Source organism: Canis lupus, chromosome 18 (genome assembly GCF_011100685.1).
Source record: "Canis lupus familiaris isolate Mischka breed German Shepherd chromosome 18, alternate assembly UU_Cfam_GSD_1.0, whole genome shotgun sequence".
Classification (NCBI taxonomy): Eukaryota; Metazoa; Chordata; class Mammalia; order Carnivora; family Canidae; genus Canis; species Canis lupus.
Window position 1 is genome coordinate 32,644,069 of NC_049239.1, and position 27,067 is coordinate 32,671,135.

Here is a 27,067-nt window from a genome sequence, read left to right on the forward strand (position 1 = left end):
TCCCCCGGCTAAGTAACGAGGTCTGAGGGAGATAAATTTGTTCAAAGGAAATTTAGAGCAGGTTTCTGCAGCCCATCCAGGCACACCTGCTGCGGGAGGGAGAGGGAGGGCGGGTCTTTAAGCAGTGCATTTCAGTACCTTTAGGCAGGACTTGCACCCTCTGGGTCACACAGACCTACTGTCTTGGGTGTTTGCACTCAGCCTCTGTGTAGAGGACCGCAGGCTTCCGTGCAGACTCTGGTCCGTGGAGGGCAAACCGACCGGAACTGCTTCATTTACAACTTGATTCTCTCTCTGTATCAGTTATAGCAAATGAGTAGCTCTAAGGTTCCACCAAGATGATTTTGCTGGCCTCCCTGTAATTTGCTCTGCAAAGAGGTTTTGTTTCTAGAAAATAGGAGAAAAATTAAAATCTGGTCCATCCAAATGGTAAAGCTTTCATGTTCCCTGAAAACATCATTCAGGATCAGGTATTCTTTAGGCTGTCATCTAACTTTGCTCAGAAACTTTAACCTAGGCCCAGATTGCTTGACTTTTGAGGTGAAAACATCTCTCCAAATAGTGATGACATTATGTGTGTGTGCTCGCGTGCCCCTTCCCAGAGATCTCCTACGCCGCTCCGGAGAAGTCCGGAGTAAACGAGCGTCCTGTATCTCATAACCAAGCACCATCATCTCCAGCATTACCACAGTTAAGAGTGGAGATCATCATGAATATTTACGCCTAGCAGGGTCCTTTGTGCACAACTCTCAGAGACAAATGGTATTTCCAGTAATAGTTTATTGATTTCCAAATGCACAGGGGCGCTGAGTCCAAACATCCTGGGATAGCGGTAAATCTCTCTTACAAAATAATTTACAGTATGAAAATGATATACTGAAACATTAACTCAAATGTGTAATTCCCTTGAAAGATCGAGTGTTCCCTTGTTTAATGTGAAGGGTGAAAGGGGAAGGTGACTAAGGAGGGAATGTGACTGTGCACAGGAAAACAGGCAGAAGACAATGGCTTCGATGCTTGTCCACACCCATGCAGTGTGGCCTGTCACTGTACAAAGACAGGTCAGGTCTGACTCCCGTTAATTTAAATCTACTGTCCCCTCAAGGTCCTATCAAGCCCACCGTGGGCTCTGTGGCATGGTTTTTGCACCGGTATACCCACAATGTCCTAATTTGTTTTCATGTTCTTGCTCTGGCAATGGTCCTGCTGTTTCTGGTGTGTTCTCAGTTCCAAATGCTACTGTTCTACTAGGTAGGTCCCCTGGGCCTCTGGGTCTTAGAAGGAGCTGGGGTGGGGGTTTCAGAACACTGCTGGGTCTAGGCAGTATTAATGAGATCTCGACTCCCGCCATAGGGGCTTTCTTTCTAAGGCTGGGCTGACTTCACCCATAATGAGATTTGTTTTGAACAGAAAATTCCAGATGTGCTAGGCACACAGTAAACGTGGTTTTCATATTACAAAGCACGTACTGAGTGGCCATCATGTGAGTACGGAACTTCAGGTATCGGCAAGAGAGTATTTTCCAGGGGGGAGAGAGGACATCTATGCCTTGCACCACAAGTCATCAACTCCACAGCTGTGCTCTCAGGCCTGACGGGACTGAGCACACTCCCTGGGTCATTCTGGTTTCCCACACCGTTAGACATCCTGGAGCAGGCCTGCAGCGCCAACTCCCTCCAGGGCTGCACCCTGGCTCAGTGCTCTCCGAGCTGACAACCTTCGCCAAGGAGCTATTCCTCTCATAAGCACCTCGTGAGCAAGCACCTAAGCTCTCACTACCTGGTGACGCCTGTGATCAGGGGTGGCAGGAACCTCTGCAGGGGTGTGCAAGACCACGAGGAGGCTGCTCTGGATTCCTCTTAGCTCTTCAACTGCACGTGTGTGTATACGTCCATGCACGCGTACCGTGCACGTGCACACACACACCTCAGCTGTCGGCGGGGAGGTCTAGATCCGCTGGACTCTGAACTAAGAGCCTCACAGAGCACACCGCTGGCTGGGCTCAAATACGAAGATTCCCTTTTCCACAGGAGTATAGCACCAGACATTTTCAGAGAAACTTAAGAGAACACCCTCCGCTTTTACTATCTCTGAGAACTTCTATACCTTTGAAGGCCTAGAAACACTTTATTCATGGGGGATGGCACCAGAAAGGAAAGGCTCCCCCAGCTCCTGGGGGCAGGCTCAAGTTAGCAATGTGTGCTTCGGATACCTGCTAAGGTGGAAGTGTGAGGCTACCTCGATGCCATTTCTGAGCCCAAACGGTAGCCATGAAATGTAATTTTGAAAAAGAATCCACAAAGCGGGATGGTCAGATTGCAGTGGGGGAACCTGAAGCCTTTTCCTCCCTCTGGACTGTAGATCATGGACTGGCACAAAGTCAGGGAGAGCTGGGTTCAAAATTTGGCTCCAGCGTTTCCTTGCTGTGTAATTCAAGGCGAGGGGCTCTATTTCTCCACGTCGTTCTAGCATCTGACAAACAGGGGCCGAGTACAAGGCCTAGCTCTCAGCTGGTCCTCAATATAGGTCATTTCCCTTCCTGGGCTGTCAGAGCTAAGAGGCCCAAGAACTTCTTGGAATTGCCCTGGATTTGATGACATCAAATCAAAGGACAGACCCACTCTCAGCCTCCAGAGAACCAAAATTTGGAAAGCAGCCAGGGACTGCTGTGAGGACCCAATTCATTCCAGAGACATTCATTACCTGCCGCACCTGATGACTTCTCCCTGGGGATTTCGGCAAACCCAGAGCCTGCGGCCAGTCGGCACATGCTCCTGGGCACTCTAACTTTTACAGACCTGGCAGGGGGTTAGCCTCACCCTGCTGGGGCTTCAGGCGGAGCAGCACGCTCCAGCTCTGGGGGAAGCTGGTGCCACCACAGGAAGCACCCTAGTTCATACGCTGATAAATGCTGCTGGCGGGGGCTCCGGAGCCTGGGCAGAGGCTGCTGCGCTCTGTTTAATGCTTCCCTGGTTAAAGTTTTATCAGGTGCTGAAGACAGCAGGAGCCCATAAAGCAGATCTGAAATCTTAAGTAAAAGCAAAAGTGCTTTCCTTGAGGATTACAGAGATATGATAATATATGGAGACAAGCTGGCATGTATTTTTATATTTCTGTTCATATCCACTGCATAAACGCCTGGGTTTCCCAAATACTGATTTCAAGTAGTAATGTACAATCTGGTAGGGAGGAGCCAATGGTCTGTCCATTGCGAAGATAAGGCTGCTATTTGGAGATTAGGCAATAATTATTGGGGAAAGACAAACAAGATCCAACCAGATTTAGCAACCAGATCCTAAAGTTGTCTTCATCTTCTGGCTTTTAAACTCTTATACGAGTGGCCACTGGTCCTTCTTTATGAGTGGTTCTGTGGGATACAGCTCGGGGTTGTACTTAATGATATGCCAAATTCTCCAGTCTTGGCAGGCAGACAGGTAAAGCACCGAAACTGTCTTAGCCATTATTTGGCCACCAGTTTGAGAGAAAAAAAAATTTTTTTTAAAAATAACAGCCCAAAGTGCTCTTAGTCCCAACATCCCATATTAAGTGAACTAGGATAATCTTAAACCAGAAGCATATACGCCTGGTAGCTTCCTGGCCTCAAAAAATAATTTTACAGCATGCACAGGATTGAACAATGACATAAATAGTATTCCTACAGTAAGTATTATTTTTTGCCTCAAAACCATCCTGCACGCACACACACCAGCTGGCCCGAGAGCTCTCTGATAGGTGTACAGGTCGCAGGCAGGCAGGAAGAGATGGGGGGGGTCTCTCCCAGGGCAGGCGCCTTCGGTTCTGCTTCACAGGCAACTAGAAGTCCAGGCCCTGAGTAGCTGCTTGGATCCAGTTGCAACTGTACTTCTCGCGAGTGAACACCAAAATACCATTACAGGCAGAGGAGAGGGAGCGCATACCTCACTTGCTAATAAGAATTCCCTGCGAAGTGTCCCATTTTATCTAAGCTGTGTGTATGAACATTCTATTTCATAATGGAGTTGTTTTATCTAAAAATAAGATCATCCCCTGACTCCAAACCATTTAAGTAAAACTGAGGTTTCAGAAAATGTAGGTTTTTTAACTTGCAGGTTTGTATTCCCTGGTAATCACTGCTTACTTGGGAGTAGAAAACTTGGTTGTAAGGAAATGTGACTTGGGAGGGGGACAGGCTGGAAGTCCCACTGTGGTGTGTCTCTGCACATGGTACTTGCAGGGGGAGGGCCTGGTGGGGGGCGGGCTGAAGGCCGGTGGCGGGGCGCATGGGAAGAGGGTTCTGGCTGGAGGGAAAGGAGGGCGCACCTGCTGGGAGCCAGGCTTGAATCAGCACGCTAGGGTGCTTTCCCTAACACTGCATTTAAGCCAAATGAGGCCAAGGGGGCCGGAGCGGGGATGACAAGAATCTACACTGAAAACTCCCACTTGGTAATACACATCCCAGCCTTCGTGTTGCGACAAGACCCAGAAAACCAGCAGAATTCACCCAGATAATTCAGGATCCATCATATCCTTTAGTGACTATTTGGGAAACTCAGGCAATTTGAGTTCAGAAATACTGATTTCAACTTTTAATCAGATCTCTTTGGTCCGTTTTTTTTTTTTTAAAGTCATTTCCTTTCTACCTCTTCAATCATTTTTTTCATTTCCACAGCACTGAATTATGGATCTGAAGTGCTGGATAACCTCATGTACTAAAAATATCCCTGTATTTCAAACTTTTAACTCTTTCTCCAACCCCATCTTCTTCACGCCTCCCATCTTATTTCATGGAGCCACGTTTTCACAAATGTGTAACTGGACTTTTAGAGACTATCTACAAAGCCCTAACTGTGCCCCGTACTACTTCATGCTTCACTATAAATAAAGGGGGGTTTTATTAGCAGGTAGGGGGAAAAATTCTGACTGCCCTTCAAGATTATTCCAGATCCTTCCAGATAAAACGATGCTGAGTATACAGTATTACAGGGACTGGCTTTCCTGAGTAAGTTCAAAGCAGCCATTGAGGGACTACCTGAAGGACGCTTAATTAACTGCTCCTGGTTGATCATAGGGGCATGTTTTCTTACCTACCACGACAAGAGAATGAAAAGCACAGTCAGTAACAATAAACTTGGTCATCCCTTGGAGAGATATGTGCCTGCTGTGGATCTCGGGATGCATCCGGTGGAAGTACGTTTGTCACTGGGCAGCTTTCACAGAAATCAGAAGCCGCTACATACACGCTGTCACATACACACAGGGGGAAGGGATGAGTTTCCATGGGGGATGGCAAGCCTTCATGTGTCCTCTTCTTCACTGGCACCACTGCAGAGGAAAGGAGAACCAAGTGAGTTACGACATCACAAGAGGCGGGCAGCCGGGTCTACTGGCTGAAGACGCAAGCTCTCTTCTCAGACCTACCCGGATCCCAGTCCTGACCCTACCACTGTTGGGCTGTTGACCATGCACAAGTTACTCTGCTTCTCTCAGTTCTGGTTTCTGTATTTGACTACAGGGATAATTTTGATAATAAGATCTACTTCCTTGGGTTTTTGGAGAATTAAATCAGAGAATACATGTAAAATGCACAATGCCTGGTACACGGTAAGTGAATATCTGTAAAGGTGAGGGTCATGATATTTTTTTAAGCTTGCTTGACAAAATAAAGAGCTTGTAAAAATCAGGAGTTTGACTTCCCCTAAGCCTTAAACCCTCTATTGTTAGGAGAGAAAAACAGGAGAAGCTACCACTTGGCACTCCCAACAGCACTTCTCACTTGGAATCAAGCCAAGGTTTCAATACCTGCCCAGGACAATCACAGAGTTCAAATGTCACCTCTTCAGAGAGGGTATTCTAAGTAGGATTCCCTGGTTATTCTCTATTTCATTAATTGTCCTTATCACGGCTTACCTATCATTTACTATTTACTCACCCCTCCACCTCCCACTAGAGTGTCAAAGGACAGCAACACTGTTTATTAGCACCAGCATTATGGAGCACCAGGATTAGGAGAGAAGTAGTAGTGTTACTAGCAGACATGTGTTTGATAAATAACTGTTTTCCAAAAGGGAGAAATAAAAACAATAGGAAGGGAGGGAAGGAGGGAGCTGAAAGGAATAGTCAGGCATTATTGCCCCCAGAGGGTCCTAAACATCAGTGATACTTCAGTGGCCAAAACGTGAGCTCTGAGTCCCAGAGGCATGGCTCGGACCCTGGGCGCCCAAGGTTAGAGCCTCCCTGGCTTGGTCCTGGGAGAGAACACTGTTGATCCAGGGACTGGGATGGGGGAAAGGCAGGGCCAGGAAAGGACAGGGGGCAGAAGCGAGCACACTGAGAAGGGACAAAAGTACGGAAGTTGCCTAGTTTCTCCTCCTCCACGTCTAGAGGCCTCGGTCCTTAACACAGTAAGCGCCAACGTGATCAAGTGCCTACCACGTGCCGGGAACACTGAGCTGAGCACTCCTCACCATGATCCCGGGATGTGGGGACTGGTGCTGTGATCCCCACCCTGCAGATGACGACAGTGAGGCAGAGACCTCAGTGAGACAGAAAATGCTCAGTCACCAGTAAGGCCTGTGTCCTTAAAACATAAGGATGAGTTCTGGTGGGATAAAGTCTGAAGTAATCAAGTGGCAGCGTTTGGACGGGAGGAAACATCTCCTTCCTCCAGTAGGGACAGGAGCTGGAGAGGAGGGAAGGCCTGGGGTACATCAGCTCCCAGCTCTGACCTAGACATTTTTTCTTTCACAAGGGATTATCTAGGTCTCTATAAAATCTGCTTTTTTTGCATCCATTTGGGAGAGACTCTCAGGGAAAATATCCTAGGCAACAGGCTTGTAGTACTTCTGCTAAGGGCGAAAACATTCCAAGACACGGAGCCTGAAATGAATGTAAGTGGACTCTGGGAACCAAAAGAACCAACTCAGCAACCTTCACGATCCAAAACTCTGCCCTATTTCCATTCCCCTTTCCTGCCTGTTGTCCAATCACAGGATGAAGGGTGCATGCTGGGAAGGGCCGGACAGTGGACTGTCATTAAAAAAAGCAGTGTTTGGTGGCATCTGTCCCAAAGGGAACAAAGGGTCTTTTATGAAAGTGTCTCACCAGAATCAAGGCACAGTTGGAACTGGCGCCATATTCTCCCCTCTGGTATTATATCCGAAGCAAGCTCTTATTGTTCTCTTGTCAATTTTCCTTCAAATACGAGAGGTCTAGCAGGATGACTGTGCCCTTTCCTTAAGCTGCGGTTCACTTTTTAAGCATTCTTAACTTGAGATGCATAGTTTAAAGGGTTCACGAACTTACTTAAGTTGTACACAGAAGTTTGTGTGTTCCTTTGTTTGAGAAAGGCCATAATTTTCATCATATTCACAAAAAGGTCAACAAACTTTCCCCCCAAGCTGAGTATAATAAAACTGAAGATAAAAGAAGTGCTTCCCTAGTTGCCAGGGTCTTTAATCCAAGACTTACAGAGCTGGCTTGAGGAAAAGGCCAGAAGCCCTGACAGATGATAACACCTTTTCTCATGACCCTCAAAGAGATTTGTTCTTGAATCTGAAAGATATAGCTCATCTCATAGTTTAAGAGCATGAGACCTTGGGGTGCTGGCATACCATGGATTGTTTCATTTGCTAAACATTTATTGAGTGTCTACTATGTGTTAGGCACCACGATGAATGATGGACACAGCAGTTGCCCTCGTAGACCTTACAGCCCAGGAGGGAGGGCGGAGGGAGGAGAGAGGGAGGGAGTGGGAAAGAGACAGAACTTTTTTCTGCAACAGCATCTTCAAATACAGTATATTCGTTTTCCTAATTAACTAACAAACTGTTTTTCACAATAATGAAGAAAAGGCATCTTAAGTGAAGAGATAGCACAGAACTTTGCTCACCCTGTGTGTGGTCTTTCTTGTTACACAATATAATTAGTATGTGATCGCATCTCCTGAATGCTTCTCCACTTTGGGTATAAGCTGGTCTGTGTTCATAAGATTTTAATCTTAAAGAGTCTATAAAAGTCTTTATTTTGCCCAAGGGAAGTAACACAGCCTTCTACCTCAGCCACTTAGCATCCTCCTCTGAAACATCTACCAGCCACGTTTAGATTTATAATTGGATCAGTACTCAGGTGTTATTGAAATTCCTTCTACTGTCTGTGTTGTTGTTGAGGTCATTATTGCTGTTATGAAAATGAACTAAGGGTGTTAGAAAGGCAGCCCATTCATGGTAACTATGCTGGAATTAAAACTAAAAACTTCATTAAAAAAAAAAAAAAACCCAGACAAATAAAAAAAAAAATGAGGGGGCGCCTGGGTGGCTCCGTAGGTTAGGCATCTCCTTCGGCTCAGGTCATGATCTCAGGGTCCTGGGATCAAGCTTCTCCACATCAGGCTCTGCTCAGCAAGGAGTCTGCCTCTATTTCTCTCCTTCTGTCCCTCTTCACTGCTCATTCTCTCTCTCTCCCTCTCTCAAATAAATAAATAAAATCTTAAAAAAAAAATGAAAGAAGGAAGGACAGCCCACTCTGTAGTAGGTATTTACTGATGAGAGAGGCAATATTATATAATGGTGCTGATGTCACCAAGACTGAACTAGGTTCAGATCTCTGCTCTGGCACTAATGGGCTGTGGGACCTTGGGTGACTTACTTAGCCGCTCTGCGTCTCAGTCTCCTCATGGTAATTCTATCTGACAGGTTTACTGGGGAAGTTCTGTGTACTTCAAGCAGTACAAATGGTTAAAAACGAGGGCTCTCTTCTTCAGCCCACATTCCCTCTTACCCTGAGTCAACACCTCCTCCTCCTGGCTTTTCTTCAATGTTCCTGGTCCTGGCACCTGAAACACTACCCTCCAGAGCAAATGTGTCCCTGTTCCCAGATGCCCGTAGGTTTCTGGGGAGCAACAGTGCTCTTCTTTGCTTGCTTGGGGAAGTTTTTGTTTTGTTTTTAAAGATTTTACTTATTTTCATGAGAGACACACACAGAGAGGCAGAGACATGGACAGAGACATAGGATTGAGTCCTGCGGGGAGCCCGATGTGGGACTTGATCCCAGGATCATGACCTGAGCCAGAGGCAGATGCTCAACCCCTAAGCCACCCAGGCACCCCAGTTTTGTTTTGTTTTTAAACGACAACTCCAGACCTAATGAAATACAGGTACTGAATAGAAAGAAAAGCGGAATGCAAAGGCTCTGACCCTTCTGCTTGCCAGGTGTCTGCCAAGCACTGGTGAGGACAAATATGGAGTGAAGCCTAGTTAACCGGCCTCAGTCAGACTGATGGGAGTTTGAGTGCTGTCGTATCTAAAAGCAGTGGTTGCGAACTGGGGCACACAGTCACTTTCCAGGGGGTAGGTGGGCATGTGTCATCTTAAGGAAATACATGTCCAGATCCTTCACTGCCACATATACTCCTTAAAACTGACCCTTCCAAGAGCATCCTTGCGATCTAGAAATTCTCTCTGCAGCCACTCTCACTGTTACAATCACCCTACTGCACTTCAGAAAAGAAATGCGTACCTCTCACCCTCTTGAATCTGACCATGGGACAATCTTAAAATTCAGCCTTTCTTCTCTGAGGAGTCCTATGAGAGCAGGGCAAGAAACAGTAAAGGAGATAATCCTTTATTTTGCCCCGTCAATGTACTCTTGGCACAGTTGTGTGCTCCCCTCTGTCCCCAGACCTAAGAATTCACATTCAGGAGTCAGATGGTCATCATGACGTATGTACTAGTAAGTTGATTTGAGCTGAAAAAATGAAATCAGACTTGGGTCTGACAGAAAACAAGGCTGATTTGGCCATAAAAACCTTTGCCAATTAGATTATGCAGTGAATCTTGCCTGTAAATTTAATAAGTAGTGCCAAAGCTTTGCCAAAGACATATGTAAAGCTCATGCCATGTAATAGCACTCACTTTTCAACTATCTAAACTCGATATATAATTTCAGGAGTGCAAGGAGGCATGTAATTTTTCCTAAATTTTAGGGGGTATAAGAACACGACATTTAGCTGAGGACCTGAGAGCTCCTCAATCCTGACGGGGAGGGTAGCGTGTCTGGGGGCAGGGGACAGGACGTGCTGCAGGGTGAGGATGGGACGAGGGAGCTCCAGCCAGCAAACAGCTGGCGCACTGTGTCCCACATGTGGCACACAGCTGGCACGCTGTCGGATGAGGAGTCCTGTCAAACTGAGGGAGCTGTTAGAGCCCCCAGTCACATCCGGCCCCCAAACACCTGCTGATGAAGTGGCAGCGATGGAGGCGTGTTGCCTGGCCTGGCGCTCTTTCAGCTAGTCTGCACAGATAGGCAGCTCGGCCTTTCCACGTCTTCCCCGGAGACGGCAGCTTAGGAGAGGACGTTAATAAATGAGGTGGAAGGCACTCTGACCTCGCAAGTTTAACAGTTTCTTTTTCTGAGAATATAATACAAGCTTAATTTGATTTGGCATCACTCCTATCTGCTGAATCTCTGGCTATTTATTAATTCATTTTTGCTGTAAAAGGATTATTCAACTCGGGAGGAGAGAGAAATGAAGAGGTATCAACAAGGGAGGAGGGTCAGGTTCACAAAGAGAGATTTAGCACCCTCCGAGAACGAAGCCACACGGGGATGGTCAAGGAGCTCATGGGCAGCGTCCAGCCACCATCCGAGGCTGTGCCGCCCAGGCCTGGGAGGCGTGCGGTCGGTCCCCTCGGGGATGGCCCGCACACCCTGATCCAGACACACTTCTCCACCAGACGGCGCAGAGCTGCCACTTCCTGGGCCCCATGTCACCTGGCCCAGAAGCCCTGCCTGCCGCTGAGGGGGTCACTGCGCCATAAGGAGCCACAACTTACATTTGTAGTTGCCGCCTATGGAACTAAGTGAGGGCTAAATATGAAATAAGGTGAGATGTCCTCGGGTTGTCCTGGGTTAATGGAGAAAATCATGAGAGGACTTCAAAGTTTTAGTCCTGGCTCTGCAGTCTGATTCTGGGAAATCAGGATATGTTGCATTGCAAGTAGAATTTAGGAAAATTCCAAACCAGACAAAAGCCAAGCTGCTTTCTGACTTGGATGTGTGCCAAGCTAATTAACTGGTTCTCATGTGCTTTTGTTGTGGGTCCCTCTCCCGATTCCTCTCCAACTCAGTCTGAAGGCTGGCCTACATGCTCCAGGTTCCTGCACCTCTTCCTCTGGCGGGGCCCGAACACCAGCTTGATGAGTAACACTGCTTGATCTGGGCCTAGTACAGAGCCAAGAACGAAAGCCTGTCAGGAGAAAAAGACTCACGACTCCTCAGTTCATCATGGGTCTTATAAAGTCGCGGGTGGATCCAGCCTGGCCGCATTTTCCTTCTCAGATCACAGGACAGACAGGGAGAAGGACCCTTCTCTCTAGGTCGCATTCTACTTTATCCCATGAACCTTCTCTTCAGGAATAAGGAGTGTTCACAGAGGGCTGACTTGATGTTCTGAGCACCATGCTAAGCAATTTATATGCACCATCTCACTAACCCCTGCCAGGAGCTTGCGGATGGGTATTATCATCTGCATCCTACAGATGAGAAAAGTGAGGCCAAGCGAAGGTGCACAACTTCCTCAGGGGACACGGCGGCTAAATGGAAGATCTAGATTATGCAACACACTCCAGAACCCTGAGCGGAAACCAGACTTGGTTCAGAGGTATGACATGCGCCTGTATCTTTTGACCTCCGGTTACCCACAAGGTAAGTGACAGCCATTAAGTCCTCTGAGGCCCAGTTTCTTCACCTGAAAAATGGGATAGTAATACCTACCTCCAAGGGTGGTTGTTGGAACAACAGAGATGGAAGGTACGTGCAGATTCTTTTTAAGATGAAACAATGCTAGGTAATGGGGCAGGATTACTACAGAAGAAGGCAAGAGACACTGGGTCTGTCTCTCAGCTCTCCAGGTGCGTCTGCCTTACAGGCCGACGTAGGTGCCTCTGAGAGAGGCCTGGGGCTCCAGCAGGGCCTCAGGTCTACACTGGGACCGCACTGCCAAGCTTGATCTCCACACACCCTGCAACCTGTTTACTGTCTTTACAGGTGGCCACCCTTCCTGCACCCACAGGGGCTAAGCGGAAGGTGGCCTGTTCCTGTGGAAAACGGAAGGGCACCAGAGGGTCTGTTCAGGCAGCGCACTTCTAGGGGGAGACACCTGAATGGAAGAAACATGCAGGCTTCCCAGGCTGCCAATGTCCCATCTGCTCTCAGAACTCCCTTCTTTGGGATTGAGACTCCTGTTGCTGCTGCTGGGTTTATAATGGAATCATTTCCAGCTTTTTTTTTTTTTTAACTCAGAAAGTAATATTTTATTTTTTGCTGATTTGTATTTTCTGTAACAAGCAAGTACTGCTTCCATGAAAAGAAAAATCCATAGCATTATGTATGCATCAGTGATAATTACGAGCACATTGAAATATATTTATCTGTACCCCTTCATGCATATATAAAAATATATACTTCATGGGCACTTTCAGAATCTGCTTTTTCCACTCAGCTGGCACTCATAAAAACCCTTCCTTACCAAGAAATATATTTCTCTAAGATTGGGATTCATGACTGCATTGTATGGACTTACCATTCCTGCTACTGGACATTTCAATTATTTCTACCTTTTCACTTATTACCCCCACCTCTGTGACACATATCCATGTGGATCAATCTTTAGGTTCATCCTTTATTATTTCCAAAGGGAGGAGAAAGGGAAACACCTAGGTCATGAACTTATTTACAGTAACTTTAGATTTACAGAAGAATTACATGCGGGGGTTCCAGCATGTAGTCTCCTCTACTATTAAAGCACGTCTCTTACAACGCGCTGGTCTTGGTATGCTAGCATGATTTTATTCAGATTTCCTCAGTTTTCCCCTGATGCTCTCCTGCCATTTCAGATTTCACCCAAGAGCCACATTACACTTAGTCATCTTGGTCTCTTCTTGGCTGTGACCGTTTCTCAGATTCCTGATTTTTTATTATTCTGACAGTTCTGAGGAGTACTGGGCAGGGGCGTTGTAGAGTGTCCCTTGGTTGGGATGTGTCTGATGTTTCTGTCCTGATGAGGCCCTGCTTACGGGCCTTTCGGGAAGGCACCGCAGAGGGACCATGCCGCTGTCATCACATCAGAGCCAGGGCTCGCGCTATCAGTGTGACAGCACTGCGGATGCTGAGCTCGGTCGCCCGGTCCAGCTGCGCTCGTTAACGTTTCTCACTGCAAAGTTACTCTTTCCCCTGCTTCCCATACTGCATGTTTTGGAAGGAGGTCACCAAGAGTAAACCAGAGTGAGGAGTTGCTCTCCTCGTCGCGGAGTGTAGATACTTGCATACATTATTGTAAGTTCTTCCAAACAGGAGATTTGTCTCTTCTCCTTTATTTATTCAACAGTTTACTTATAGCAGTATGGACTCATGGGTGTTTATTTTTATGCTTTGGGTCATAACCCAATACTACTCTGCTTATTGTTGCTCCAATTGTTCAGCGTAGGCCTCTAGGAGTTCTTTTCATCAGGTCCTATGGCCCCAGACATACCCTCATCAGCGTGGGGTCTTTGTGCAGGTTTGTTTGGAGCACTTCCTTACTTTCTGGCAATACAAAATGCTCCAGGCTCATCGTGTGTATTTCCTTCCCCAGTCCTAGAATCAGGTATTTCTCCAAAAAGCAAAAGAGATATACTTTTAAAGGTATTTGATATATTCTTGTTAAATTGCCCTTGAGAAATCACCTCATACTGATTTATAATCTTTGTTCATACAGGTATGAGAATGCCCCCTTCCCCCTACACCCTCCCCGATGTTGGGCAGGTGCAAAGTATCTGTGGGGTTGGGGTTGGGGGGGTGTCTGTGTGTCTCCTCTCTGAAATAACTTCCATGTTATTACTCGGGTTCCCACTGAACTTCAAGAGGAAAAGGCCATGGGGCATTTCTCTTTCTGTGGGCCTTCCTCAGCCTCCCTTCCTTTCCCCAGCTCAGCTGGATTTCATATAACCCACAACCTCCTGTGGTGAGGGCTGGAAGGAACCTTTCCTAAACCCCTATTAGAGCCCAGGCAACTCCAGGGGGTAGAGGGACTAGAAGCAGAAAATAGCCCACCAGCTTACCTTCCCGACACCTTCAGGAAATCCACCCCCCTCCCACCACCCAGTTTTCTCATTTCTTCTTGGCAAGTGAATAATGGAAATCCAATCTCTCTCAAGCAGTTTCCTTCCACAAAAATCTTAAACATAAGATTTAATAAAATGCTGGACTTCAAATTTCCTGTTGCCTCAGCTGCTGTTATCTTACAGGTTACCAAAGGGAGAGGGAGAAAGGATCAATAAATAAATACACACTTGACACTAATCTCTAATCTCTGAATAGTAGGCTTTTTTTTTTTTTTTTTTAAGTATTCCAGATTAGTTCTCAGTAGTTTTGAGTTCCACAGTGACCTTGAATTGATGTCCGGAAGTTGGAAACTAGAAACAAACCAACTCTTAAGACCTACTGTGCCTATCTTATACTGCAGAGGGTTATAAACGTGGATTTAAGAGTTAGAAGCACCTAGGGCTTGAGTCACAGCTTTGCCATTTACTAGCTGTGGGACTGTGAGCTCCGTGCTCCTACCTGGAAATGGAGGACAATTTACTGCTTTCCTGGAAAAGATGCAGGAAAGATTACATGGGGATGAGCATAGATAGGGTGCCTGGCACATATATGTATATAAAAGAGCATGGCATGGTATCTGGCACACAGACAGTGCTTGATACATTGCATAGTCATAGATGAAGGAATCAAGAGGCTAAAACTCATACAGTAAGTTGATGGCAGTGAGATTAACCACAAGTCAACATCTCTGGTTCCTGAGCAGACTGTCCAACCTTGAGCTCCATTTTCTCAAAGAACGCCACTCATTAATAAAAGAGAAGAGCTGACTTTGATGTCGCACATGGGCTGTAGGCACCATGTGTCATCTGAATGGGCTCAAGATTCCTTCCTGAGCCTGTTCTCCCCTTGGTGTTTGGGAAAATGCCACTTGTTAATAATGGCAGTAAACTGCTATCGCTTGAGTGCATTATGTGTACCAATGATTATGCTCAAAGCATCAGAAGCACAGTCCCCCTGTCCCATCGGGTCCAGCAGCGAGTTCTGTCTCGTGCCTGTCCCCTCTGCTTCTCCACGGCCACCACCATCTCATGCTTGAATGACTGCCACCACCTTCTGACTGGTCTCCCTACTTCTACCTTTACTTCACTGTTTCGTTTGCAAGCTGCATTGAGAGTAATACTTCTTTAATGTGCAACAGATTACGTCACTGCCCCATTTAAAAATCCTTTAATGGTTTCTTATAGCCTTAGAAAAAAGCCCATGGCTCGCAAATCCCTACATGATTTGGCCTTTGCCTACCTCTCTAACCTATTTTGGGCCACCTGCCGGTCTCGCTGGCTTTCTTTCTGCTTTCAAATAAGCAGAGCTTGTTGCTGCATTAAGGCTTTGGCATTTGCTGTTCTGTTCCAGAAGCTCCTCCCCTCATGGCTTGGAATGACTGGCTCCTTAACATTCAGGTCACAGCCTCAATGTCACCTTCTGAGAGGCCTCCCCTGACCAAGCAGTCTTAAGCAGTCACCCCACCCCTGCACCGTGGGGTCACACTATTGTACTGTCTTCACAGCACTTGTCACTATCTAAAGTTATTCTGAGATGCTAAGGGTCCTTAAGTATTTTGTCCCCTGCTATATCACTAGTACCGGATAACGTACCTGGCACCAGTGACCTTCACCAAATATTTTTTGAATGAATGACCAAGTGAATTATCAAAACAACTCCTTATGGTATTATTGTTCTAGACACTGTTCCCAGGCTGTGGGGAGCTTGCTGGTCTTAGAGATACTGCCCAGGCATCTCATGGACAGCTTATTTCTAGAGGCGAGCTCAGGTTCTATTTTCTTTTCTAATGGTGACTGCAATCACCAGGCACATGTGACCACAGGGCATAGGGAGGGGAGAGGGACCAGGTATGGATGAAAATGCTTATCACAAACAGGATTACTCTTACAAATGACTAAGCCTTGCTGGTAAAGGCTGGGTGTGTCCAGGCAATGCTATGTCACTGAGGGCAAAGCAGCAGCAAGCTCAGGTCTAGCCCTTCCCCGGCAAGGAAATCTGAAGAACCAATTCATCTGCTGGAGGAAATGTTCTCATCTGGCTTCCTTACAAAACAGCTGCACATTTGGCAACTTCCAGCCCTCCACAATCCAGCTGTGAGCTGTGCTCAAGGCAGGCTTGGGTTCTAAGACTTTAACCATCCACCCTTCCCCCTAATGGTCTGTGGAGGGAGAGAGACACCCAGGCCAAGATGAAGTAAAGGGGTGCTTGTTCATTGTTCCCCTCCCTCCCTCAGCAGAAACGCCGGCTGAGGCATGGGTGCGCAAGTGGGAGAGCAGGCTTGGCTGCGGTGGTGGTAGTGACAGTGGGACAAGTGCCCAAGTAAGAATCAGAGACGTGGCTTCAAGACCTCGGTCCAGTACATATTAGCATACAACCTTGGGGGGGATGCCTTTTTTTTGGGGGGGGGGATGCCTTTTTAAGCTAAGTTTTCCACATGTGTAAATGAAGACAGTGAGCCACAAAAGGACTCACTAAATGGGTACTATCGTTATTAGTTGCTAAGCTCTAAACTCATCACTTCACCAACATTTTCACATTTGGTTTTCATAATAATAAACCTAACAGAATGAACACTCCATTTTACAGATGAAAAAAACACGAGGAGCACAGAAATGAAGAGGCATCCCCACGCCCCACAGCTTGGAGGAGCTGGAACTAGACCTGAGGCCTGGCCCGTGTTCTCCCCCCCGGGGTGGGGGGACTCAGTGGTGGTGAAGGCAGGGCAGGAGGGCGCTTGTCCAGCCAGCTGAGCTGCCTTCCTCACTGCCGGTGGCATAGGTGGAAACCTCTGCGTGATCACTAAAGATCTGTCCAAGGCCTTGGTAGACTCAAATTCCAGTTTGGATGCCAATTAGCAGAAATCTTCCTCCCTGCTATAGGGCATGCCAATAGTCTTTAAAAAAAAAAAAAAAAAAAAGGTATAGCTAGATGTTTTCTGTGTTTACAACTGTGATCTGCCTGACATTCCTGTTGCAACCTGGCTGCCAGTCAGCTGTTTGCCTCTTGATTCCCACTTCAGTTCTTGTGCGCTCTGGCAAACAGTGATGTAAAAGGGCCTGCCTCCAAGATGCTGTCCTGTGGACTTGGGACAGAATGTCTCTGGGTCAGATACTGGTTTCAAGTTTCAGTCTTGTCTGTCCTGAGGTGAGAGGAACCCACTTCTCACTCTTAATTAGGATGCAAAGAAACTCTTTCAAGGCTTCAGCTGGTTTTTGCTCCTCTCCCCCCGAAGATAAAATTTTGAGTTCAGTTTGGATGATGCCTCCTTGTCTGCCCACAGAGAATCAGCGATGAAGGTGGTCTAACAAGATCCCTGCTTTGTTTGTCCTTGCAGCCTCCCAGGGTTTAGGCATTCAGCACCATTTTACGCCCAGTGTTTAGCAACATGCCTGGCACTTAGGCATTTTGGTGGCTGACACACAGATCTCACACAACCTGCACTGGCCTAGGAGAAAGGATTTAGCAGGTAAAGTGCAAGGTGGGGAAGGCTGGCCTTCAAGGCGGTAACTATGACCAATAGAAAAGCACTTTTCTCCTAGGAGCACTAAGATCTGTCTCCTTGGAAAACACTTAAAGGAGGCAGTATAATGTGTTAGGACCATTCATGCTGGAGTAAAACCAGGATTCCCATCCAGGCCCTTCTGAGATGGGTGACTTTGGCAAAGCTACTGGACCTCTGTAAGCTTCAAACTGCTTGGCTGTGACATGCGGTATCACTCATTCATTTATTCATTCGTGAACAAATGCTTACTGAGTGAACAAATGCTTACTGAGCACCCAGAGTATATGAGGTGCCGTACTAGGTGCTGGCATCATAGTAGTGAGCAAGACCGACAGGATCTCTATTCTCATGAAGCTTCATTTCCAGCAAAGGAGACAGCTATCATTTAAGATAGAGGAAAAGTACTGTGGAGAAAGTAAGGCAGGATGCTGGGACAGAAAACGATGGGCGAATGTGTGTTGGAGGGCAACTGAGGCAGGAGAAATACTGGGATGCACCTCCTGCACTCAACCAAATTCAACAGTGTTTAGATTGCTCCCATCCCAAAGCCAACTGCTTCTATTTCACCTTGTGATGGCTGAGCCCCTACTACATGCCAGTGAGGGGAGTGCCGAAGGGACCCAGCTGGAGCTCTTGGGCTGGCGAAGAATGCAGCTGATGCGCTATGAGAGGAGGAAGAGATGGTAAATTCCACCTGCAGAGTCAGCAAAGACTGCCACTCAATGTAGACAGATGGACTGGAATTTTCCAAAGAGCCTATGGGGCAGAAGGAGGGCATGCCAGGTGGGGCGAACAGCCTGAACAAAGTCCTGAAGATGTGTGCCAGTTTAGCATGTTCAGGGAGCCGTGAGACATTCACAGTGGCTGGAGACAGAGTGTGAGAGGCTACCCTGGGAGAAAGAGATCTTCCTCTTCGTGGGTCATGCTTAAAGTGTCTTCTAAGAAGATGGGAGGCATGTGGATGGGAAAGAGCAGGAGATGAGAAGGGTGTCGGGACTGCATTTGGCCTCCGTCACACTGCCAGCACTCCAAAACATGAACCAGGGCCATGCTTAAAATATTCAGCCTGGGTTCTGGGTGACACTCCCCAAAGCAACACAAAAAGGTATTTCAAAGAAAGAGGAGCCAAACACCCAGTGGTAACTCAATATAAAGCCTGCATGGGGACCAGGCAGGCATCAGGCTGCTCAAATGTGATTATGTATCATCAGTGCAAGTCTGACGCTTAGCCAGGAAGAATATCCCAGGTGCCGACATGGGATGCTGGGGTCCGGAGTCAACGGACACACTCCCAAGCAGAGCCAAAGACTCCTTTGTTGCCAAAACCAGACTTACTTGTCCAAGAGTCTAAGGCCTATGCCAGGGACAGTGAGAGGGCTGGGAGCTAGAGGGACAGCAAACTACAGGCAGGTTTCTTGTGCCTAATTAATAACTCAGGCATCTCCGTCAGATGAGGGTAACTATGAGGAAGACGGCTGTAAAAGGGAACCATTCAGACAGAGGGCTGGTTCCCTGCTTATTCCTGTCCTGTCCTTGCCCTTGCAGAAACACTCCTGCTACGAGTCCCCCAGGAAATGGTGAAGGTAAGAGAGCTACGGCCACCCCACTGTTCCAAAAGCTCATGATAGAGTCAACAGGCCCGGACTGTGGGAATCCGCCCCTATTGATGCAGACAGCCGAGGAGATGAACATCACACCCGATTTACATTCAGCCAGTCTTACCAGAGGCTCGCCCTGGGTTCCACATCATTCTGTCAGATGAGAGACAGCACTAGCCTGGCCCGAAGGGAAGACGATGACCCAAGACACGTGAACACACCAAACAGGTGAGCCAAAACCCAGGGAGGAAGGAGGAAGGAACGCTGCAGGTCTCCGCCCTTGCAGGTCATCACCCAATCTCAAGACTGAACAAAGCCCACTGCTCGGGATCAAGGGCTGCCCTCCGCACAGGGAGAAGCAACAGATACCCAACGTGACATCACGTAAAAGGCAGCTAGGGGCTTTGTCATGGTCAACAGATCTCCCCATAAGCCACTAAACCTCACGATCATATCAAAGGTGTTCCCCTAGTCTGAGGTACTGCCCTTCTGGCCCCAGGAGGGTGAAAACATCAGTAGATATTAGAGGACAAGAGTAGCTCCTGCGACCACCCTCTACTACTTGAACACAGATGAGTTTCTGGGTGAGCCAGCTGTCACTTAGAAGCTGATGGGACAAGGGAGATGGTTATGTTTCTCGAGGAAAGAGAAATGATCATCTTTAAAGGGCCAGGATTAGGGCAAAAGCACAGGGTTCTGAAGGAAGCAGATAAAGATCATTAAAGACGCATCCTGCCTTCCTCCTGGTTTTTTCTGAAGTCAGCTCTGCTGTGACACTCAAATGACATCACCCCCCCACTTCAGACCTGTCCCACCCATCTGCAGGAGAACTTGATTATGGCTCACTTCTCAACGTAAATCAGATGTCATAACATTTATTCATGATACCTGAAAAGCAACTGCTCTCCACCGGCCCAATCTCAGGGCCCAACCAGAGCAAGATAATCCAAACACCCGGAAGGGCATCAGGAGAATGTCCCCGAGTGTTGAGTAAGGCACAGTCCAGCCTCCAAAGCTGCAGAATTAAGGGGTGTTTGTCCACAATCTAGATGGCTCTCTGCTGTCAGACTTTCCCCGCTGGCTTGCAGGCCGAGAGGAGCAGGAAGGACACAGGGAAACCAATGTTTGGATCCAGTCCTTCCACTTATTAACTGGGTCCCCCTGGGTAAAACTTATTCTACTGGGCCTCAGTTCCCTCGCTTGTAAAACAGGGTCGATGACATCCAGGTTCTTTATGAATGTAAAAGCATATGGCGCATGGTTAGTGCTCACTAGTGACTGCCTCTCTTAGGAAATGGTGTGTGGGGCACCTGGGTGGTCCAGTGGTTGAGCGTCTGTCTTCAGCTCAGGGCATGAACCCGGGGTCCTGGGATCGAGTCCCACACTGGGCTCCCTTCGGGAGCCTGCTTCTTCCTCTGCCTGTGTCTCTGCCTCTCTGTGTCTCTCCCATGAATAAATAAATAAAATAAAAATAAACAAACAAAAGGAAATGGTACATAAGATAGCAGCTGACATATCAGACTTTCACTCTGCCTTCTTCGGTTCCCTTCCTCCTTCCTGGATTAGATGATGGCTCCGGCTCTCACTTCCGAGTCCCAATCACAGTCACATCTTACACGGGATAGTACACATATCAGATGGCTCTTCTACGCCAACGTGAGAAATTAACACGAAGTGTAGAGATCTTTTGCTTTCCCCACCCACTCACCCTCTCTCTATTTAAAACATTCCACTGCAGGCTTCACTCAGCCCCTGCCGAGGGGTGGAGGGAGGGAATGACAACAAAATAAACATTCCAGCTAACCACTTTGGGGAAAAGATGAGATAATTCTTTAAGGGGTTGTTTTTAAATTAAAAAACATTTGCTGTGAGACAATAAAGTCACTCCTCTCTAAAAACTATTTTTAGGGCCCTTGACTGAAATACACACAAGAGAGAAAAAAAAGAAGTTTAAAAAAAAAAGACGAACAATTCTGTAGATGGGAGTTTCAGCAAAGCCTATGGAACTGCTTGCTTTATGCTCAGCTGGAGAGAAGGCTCTCTCCCTTCTCAAATTGCTTCTCCAATCTCTCAAGTCTGACTTTCCCCCAGCTTTACTGAGATATAACTGACACGTAACATTGTACAAGTATAAGGTATGTGCTGTCATAATTTGGCACACGTATATATTTTAGAATGTCTGCCACAATAAGGGTGACACATCCTTTACCTCACATAATTACCATTTTGTCGTGGTTCTTACGATGGAAGTCGGATTTCTGACAGTGTTCAGAGCTCTGGTGGGACGAAGGACTCTGGTGGCTAATCACAGGCCTGGTCCTGCCCCTAGAGACAGGGCTTTGGAAACGGGGTGAGATGAACTGTAGGTGCCTGGCAACCAAGGCGGGGCCTACCGGTCTATGCCCTGAAAGCAAAGATGATGATCACCACTTGGCTCTTCCTCATCTTAACTGGAATGAACGGTCACAGCAACGTGGCTGGAGAGGGCACTCCTGCTAGGGGTTAAACCAGACTCTCCAATCGGGCCGACCATGGGAACGTAAACACCGTCTGGGGGAGGAGTGTAGGGCCCCATGAATCTGACGGAACTCTGTACTAGAGGCTTTATTTTCTCTTTCATTCCAACTCCCCCTCCTCTCCCCTCCCCTCCCCTCCCCTCCCCTCCAGTAAAGAACAGTAATGGCATTGAAATCCACAGATAATCCTTAAATCTCTGTGGCAGCTCCAGTTCTAAACTCCTCCTTCGCACTGACGGCTTTCCCAGCTGTTAACAAGTTACGACAAGGGCCTCTCCTGCTCCAGCCTGGAGGTGCACCCCCCTTCCCCGGCCCTCCCCAAATCAGAAGCAGCCTTCAGACCTGGCCCTCCGTCTTCCATGAAGGTGGGGCTGACCCTCCGGGCCTCCAGGGGCTTCAGCATTCCCCCTCACTCGACCTGCCTGAGGCTGCTTGTAGGGCCAGGGGAGCCCGGGGATCCTGCTCCTGGCGGGCGGCACAAATGCAGACTCGGGGGGCTGGGGAGACCAGCTGAGCTAGAAGCAGCCCCAAGAGGGAAACCCGCCAGAAGGACCACCATGGAGGCAAGGCAGGAGTCTGAGCTGGGGCAGGGGCAGAGGGGCAGCTTCGAGCAGGGCGCCCGTCCTGAACAGGACGATTCGTCACCAAGTCCCAACCTGGGAAGGTCCACCGAGGGGTGGAGTGCAGGGTGAGCAGGACCGAGAGATCGGAGGGACACTGTCAACAGTGGCGGGCGCTGAAGCGTCTTTATGAAGTCCCGGCTGTGTGGTTTAGGGCCCAGCCCGTAAGGCACAAGGGAGTGGGTCGCACAGGTCTCGGCACGAAGCACTTACCGTGGAACCCATTTCCCAGGTGCTGGTCACTGGCTACTTACTACATGTGTCTCCTATGGGGGCGTTAACCCTGGATGACACTTGGCTCTTCCTCCTCTAGCCAGTGAGCTGTTGCTCGAGGGCATGTCTTATGACTGAACACTTACAACCCTGCTGAGCAGCTGGGTGTCTATTTGTGAAATGAAGATATAACGGATTTGCATTTTGCCTCTATTTCTTGTACCTCAATCACCTTCCCCTTGGTGAAGACAGTCATATTTAGAAGGTTAAAAAAAAAAAAAAGTGGGAGGGCCTCCAGGCCCTCAGGTATAGGCCTTGGAATAATTGCTGGTTGGCTCTGGAGTATGCAGGGAAGATCCTAAGGACACTGCACCCTTCCTCACAGTGGTCACACACACACACTGCTGAAACGTACTTCCAGAAGCCTGTGTTCATAGTCTGTGTTTTGGTCTTATTTTTTTGGTTGGTGCTAAGAATGTGGGAGTTTACCCACACCACGATCCTCTACCGATTACACTTCCAGACACACAGGACCAAGGTGGCAAAGGTGTGAGGGAAGTGCAGAGAGCTGTTCCTCCTGGTGCTTGCCAGCTGCTCAGGGCCCATCGCCCTGCTTTGCTGGAGCAGAGCCTGGCTCCCTCCTTGGGTTCCCACTGCTTTCCCAGAGGTCAGCCACAAGTTCATACCAAGCAACAAGCGGCAATTACAAATTGAGTGCCTGCTGGGAATATCTTTCCAGTGTCAAGCAGCCATTAAAAGCACTTAAGGAAATCACAAAAGGAAGGTGAGAGAATTCTTGGGGGGAGAGCTACAGGATAGGGAGGCAGATGGGAGGGCATGGCCTGCCTCCTACCTCGAGGGAAAAACAGGCCAGGAAAGGCAACACTCGTTCTAAAGAATGAACCTGCCTTCAGGGAACCTGCAGAACACTGTATCTTTCAATGATGCTCCTGCTGGGGCCCAAACACTTCAGGGTGCCTGCGAAACCTTTTGTTAATACAGAATAAAATGACATTTTAAGCAACTATATGTTTTTTTAAAAGTTATCTAGTGAGCACGCACTATATTAGGTAGTTATATATAAGCTCCCATCCCATGTGGACTGCATCTCTGTGAAGAAGGCATTAGGACACCCTGTTTTACAGATGTGGAAACTGAGGCTCAGAGAGGTCAGTGACCTGATCACCTTTGGAGTCCTGGTTTGTCCCACGGCAAAGCCACTGTTCTTCCCACCAAAGACAATGCTGCGCTGGGCTGTGACCTTGCCAGGTGTGCATCCTGCTGACCCACCTGCTGGCAGCTCTTACGCCTGGGGCAATCAGGCCCTAGTGTGGCTGGTGTGTGGAGCACCATGGCCTTTCCTGTGTGCTTGATTAAAGGAAGAGGGAACCCAGAGATCTTAAGTGGGCTAACAGAGTCTCTTCGAGGGACTCTTTCTTCAGTCTTCTAATTGTCAATGACCATGTGAAAGGGAAGGACTGGGTTCTGAAATAAGGAGATACTGTAACCTTGGGAACATCACTTTCTTCTCTGTGTTTTAAATCCTCATATAAAATGGGGTCCAATAAACCCCATGTCATAGAGCAGCCATGAACACTAAATAAGATATACCTTATTAAAGTCCTTAATGCTATACCTGGCCCAAGGTCAACATAAATGATAGCTATTACAGTAATTTCTGCTTTATCTCAGATCAATGGTTTCAGAAAATACACAGATTTGGCATCAGCTTGTCCTCATTCAGTTGGTACCATTTATTGTTGAGGAAAAATGTAAAGACCTTGCATTTGTTTCATGGCTAAGGACAACTATAACAAAAGAACGGCAGGGGAAGTGCACACAACGTGATTCAGGAAAGAGCGAGCCATATTCTCCCTGGGTCCAGTCTTCTCCCTTGCTGTTCAATCATATCAGAGTAGACTACAAGCACAGCTATTTAGAGACCAGAAACTTATACATACATATGGCAGGAACCTTGAACATTTTAGGAGGCAAAAGACATGTGTAGGATGAATTAATGCAAATGGCTCTGCCTCTGATTCTATCGTCCCCTGAAGGCACATTTGCTAGAGGAACTCTTCAGATGGGCGGCTCCTCCGGGGAGCAGTGCCGGCTGGTTCCCAGACTTCCCTGCCAGCTCAACTCAGCAGGCAGCAGCAGCACTGGGCACATACTGTGTTCTCACCCTGGCTCCTCATTCTAACCTCAACAGTGGCATGGAGACCCAGAGGTTTCAGTCTCCACTTCTGACTCAGAACTGCTCTAGTGGTAAACTGCATCTTCTTCTGTGATCTGTCCACGGAAACCAGAAGCCACTGCTGCAGGACGTGGCTCCTAGCCGCACCCTCATTTCTGTACTCCTTTCAGAGACTAACCCTGCCCCAAGGCAAAAGTAAAATGTGCTTCACATCACTGGCCCTGAGCAAATGGTGAACAACAGCGAAGACTGCCCAGACACACAGAACTCTGAAAGTGTTTGCCTTTTGCTGTTTCCTTTTAGAGGTTGCAGTGGGCATTATTGGCATTTGAGTTTGCAATAAAGGAGGATTTGGGACTCAGATTCAACTCAGGGCTAGATACATTTGTGTTTTGACAGTTTATTTGGTCCTACAGAATCTCCTGTAAATTATAGACTTTTTAGTATGGGACAAGTGTTAGTAGATTTTTGTCATCAAGGAAGCAAAGAACAATAACTTCTCTAAGGTTATTGCGTTGGTCTTATCTGGGCTTATATTTCTGGGCAGATTTGGAAAAACTAGTTCTTTCAAGTCTGTCTTTCAAGTATTGACAGAAAAGTCGAGTGATGCATTGTGCAAAAATTAAGGCTGCAGAGATTCGGAGGTGAAAGCACTCCCTACGAAACAGAGAAGGACAAATACTGAAATTCTACAGTCTAGATTCTGATAGATTTTTTAGCAATAAGAAGCTGGTGAGATTTAAGATCATTTAGATATAAAGAAAAATTTTGCTCTTCCCCAAGCTAAATTTTAGAAAGGGTCTGGCCCTTTTTTTGTTGTTGTTGTTAGAAGAAAAACATTTCCAGACCCCTCTCATTTATGTGCATATTGCAGATCTCTGTGTATATTAAGTCAGTAGTCCTAAACTGAGTAGACAATTTTTATTAAGTAGCAACTCCTGCATATTCAAAAGATTTAGCTGGAATAAGTGTGATAAAAAAAATTCAGGATTTTATAGAAATTTAGGCTATACTTCTATTCTGTAAACTACTTGTGCCACCTCCTTTAATTCCTAGAACCCAAGAATGAAGATTCCTAATAATCAGTCTCATAGGCTACCTTCTAGGTACCCTTTCACGACCTCAATCCCGAGCCTTGGAAAGGATACGTTTGGCATAGATGTATCTAAAAAGATACCACCCCAAGTATCTCTGACAGACAGACACGCTCAGTGTCTAGAGAGTATGGCCCACATACTGTTTTAAACATAGGGAAAACCATTTCTTAGATAGCTGAGTGCCTCAGCCTCTTTCCACAAAGGAGCCACATTCTACCACAATCCACATTTCAAATTCTATGCCTATAATCATCTACCTTGTGGATGCTCAACATAAAGATCGGTTCATGCAACTATCCCCAAACCGAGCACCTCCTATGCCCCAGTGGGCCTTTCTCACTATTCACTCTCAACGTCAAAAAGGCCATGACAGTGTGTGCCTGACTTATGGGGAGATTTGTTGACACCAAGCACAACAGCAACCTTATACGCTGTGCACATGAAGGCAAGAAGATCTTGAGGTACCCTAGAACTTGGATCCCTCAATCAGCTAAGCTTTCCATCTTCCCTAACAAAATCTGAGTATAATTTGTGTCCCTTGAACAAGCCCAAACACTCTTTCATAAAGAAACCTGTTTTCACAGGTTTGCTGACGTGCATGGCAAATTACCTCCAGTGTGTCCTTCCAGGAAAGGGCCAGAATCATTTCAGGCACACAATTCATTCTGACCAAAACATTCTATCTGCTGCATGAATGCAAAAACATATGCATACACACAGGGTGTCCCTCATTTCCTCTGGAGTAATGGGAGCCTGGGCAATACTTTAAGTATTCATTTTCCAACATAAATTAGAATGGAGCATCGAAAACACCAGTGACATCTGCACAGATACAAAATGTACTCATTATGGTTGGTGCTATTACGATGAAAGGAAATGCATTCATAATGGCAGGACATTTGAAATAATGTGTTGCTGGATTCTCTGTTCATAAAAGCAATAATGAAGAAACAGGAGTGGGTCAAATAAATTAACAAGAGTAACAGGGGCAGGAGGTGGCTTCAAGGGCTCTGGGCCATTTCGGTGACATGGCACATTTACTGGACCCACAGGGAGAAAGCCATGAGAGTTTTCTAAAGGTAGAAAAGGCAAGAAGATCATTAGGTTGGCATTTTGGAGAACTGAGGTTGGAATCCTGGCTCTGTGCTACACTAGTTCTGTGATCCTGTGAGAGTTGTGGCAACATCTCCTTATACCTCAGATTGTTCA

At 47.2% G+C, this 27,067-nt stretch overlaps 1 protein-coding gene across 1 annotated transcript in view; it reads right to left on the bottom strand.

The window, feature by feature from the left end:
* Positions 1–760: 760 nt before the first annotated feature.
* TRIM44 (tripartite motif containing 44) overlaps positions 761–27,067 on the bottom strand; it is a 108,664-nt gene continuing 82,357 nt past the window's right edge. The window contains exon 5 of the mRNA XM_038563026.1: positions 761–5,301. Coding sequence (XP_038418954.1) covers positions 5,274–5,301 — 28 coding nt within the window. The 3' untranslated portion in view covers positions 761–5,273. The remainder of the gene's footprint in view (positions 5,302–27,067) is intronic.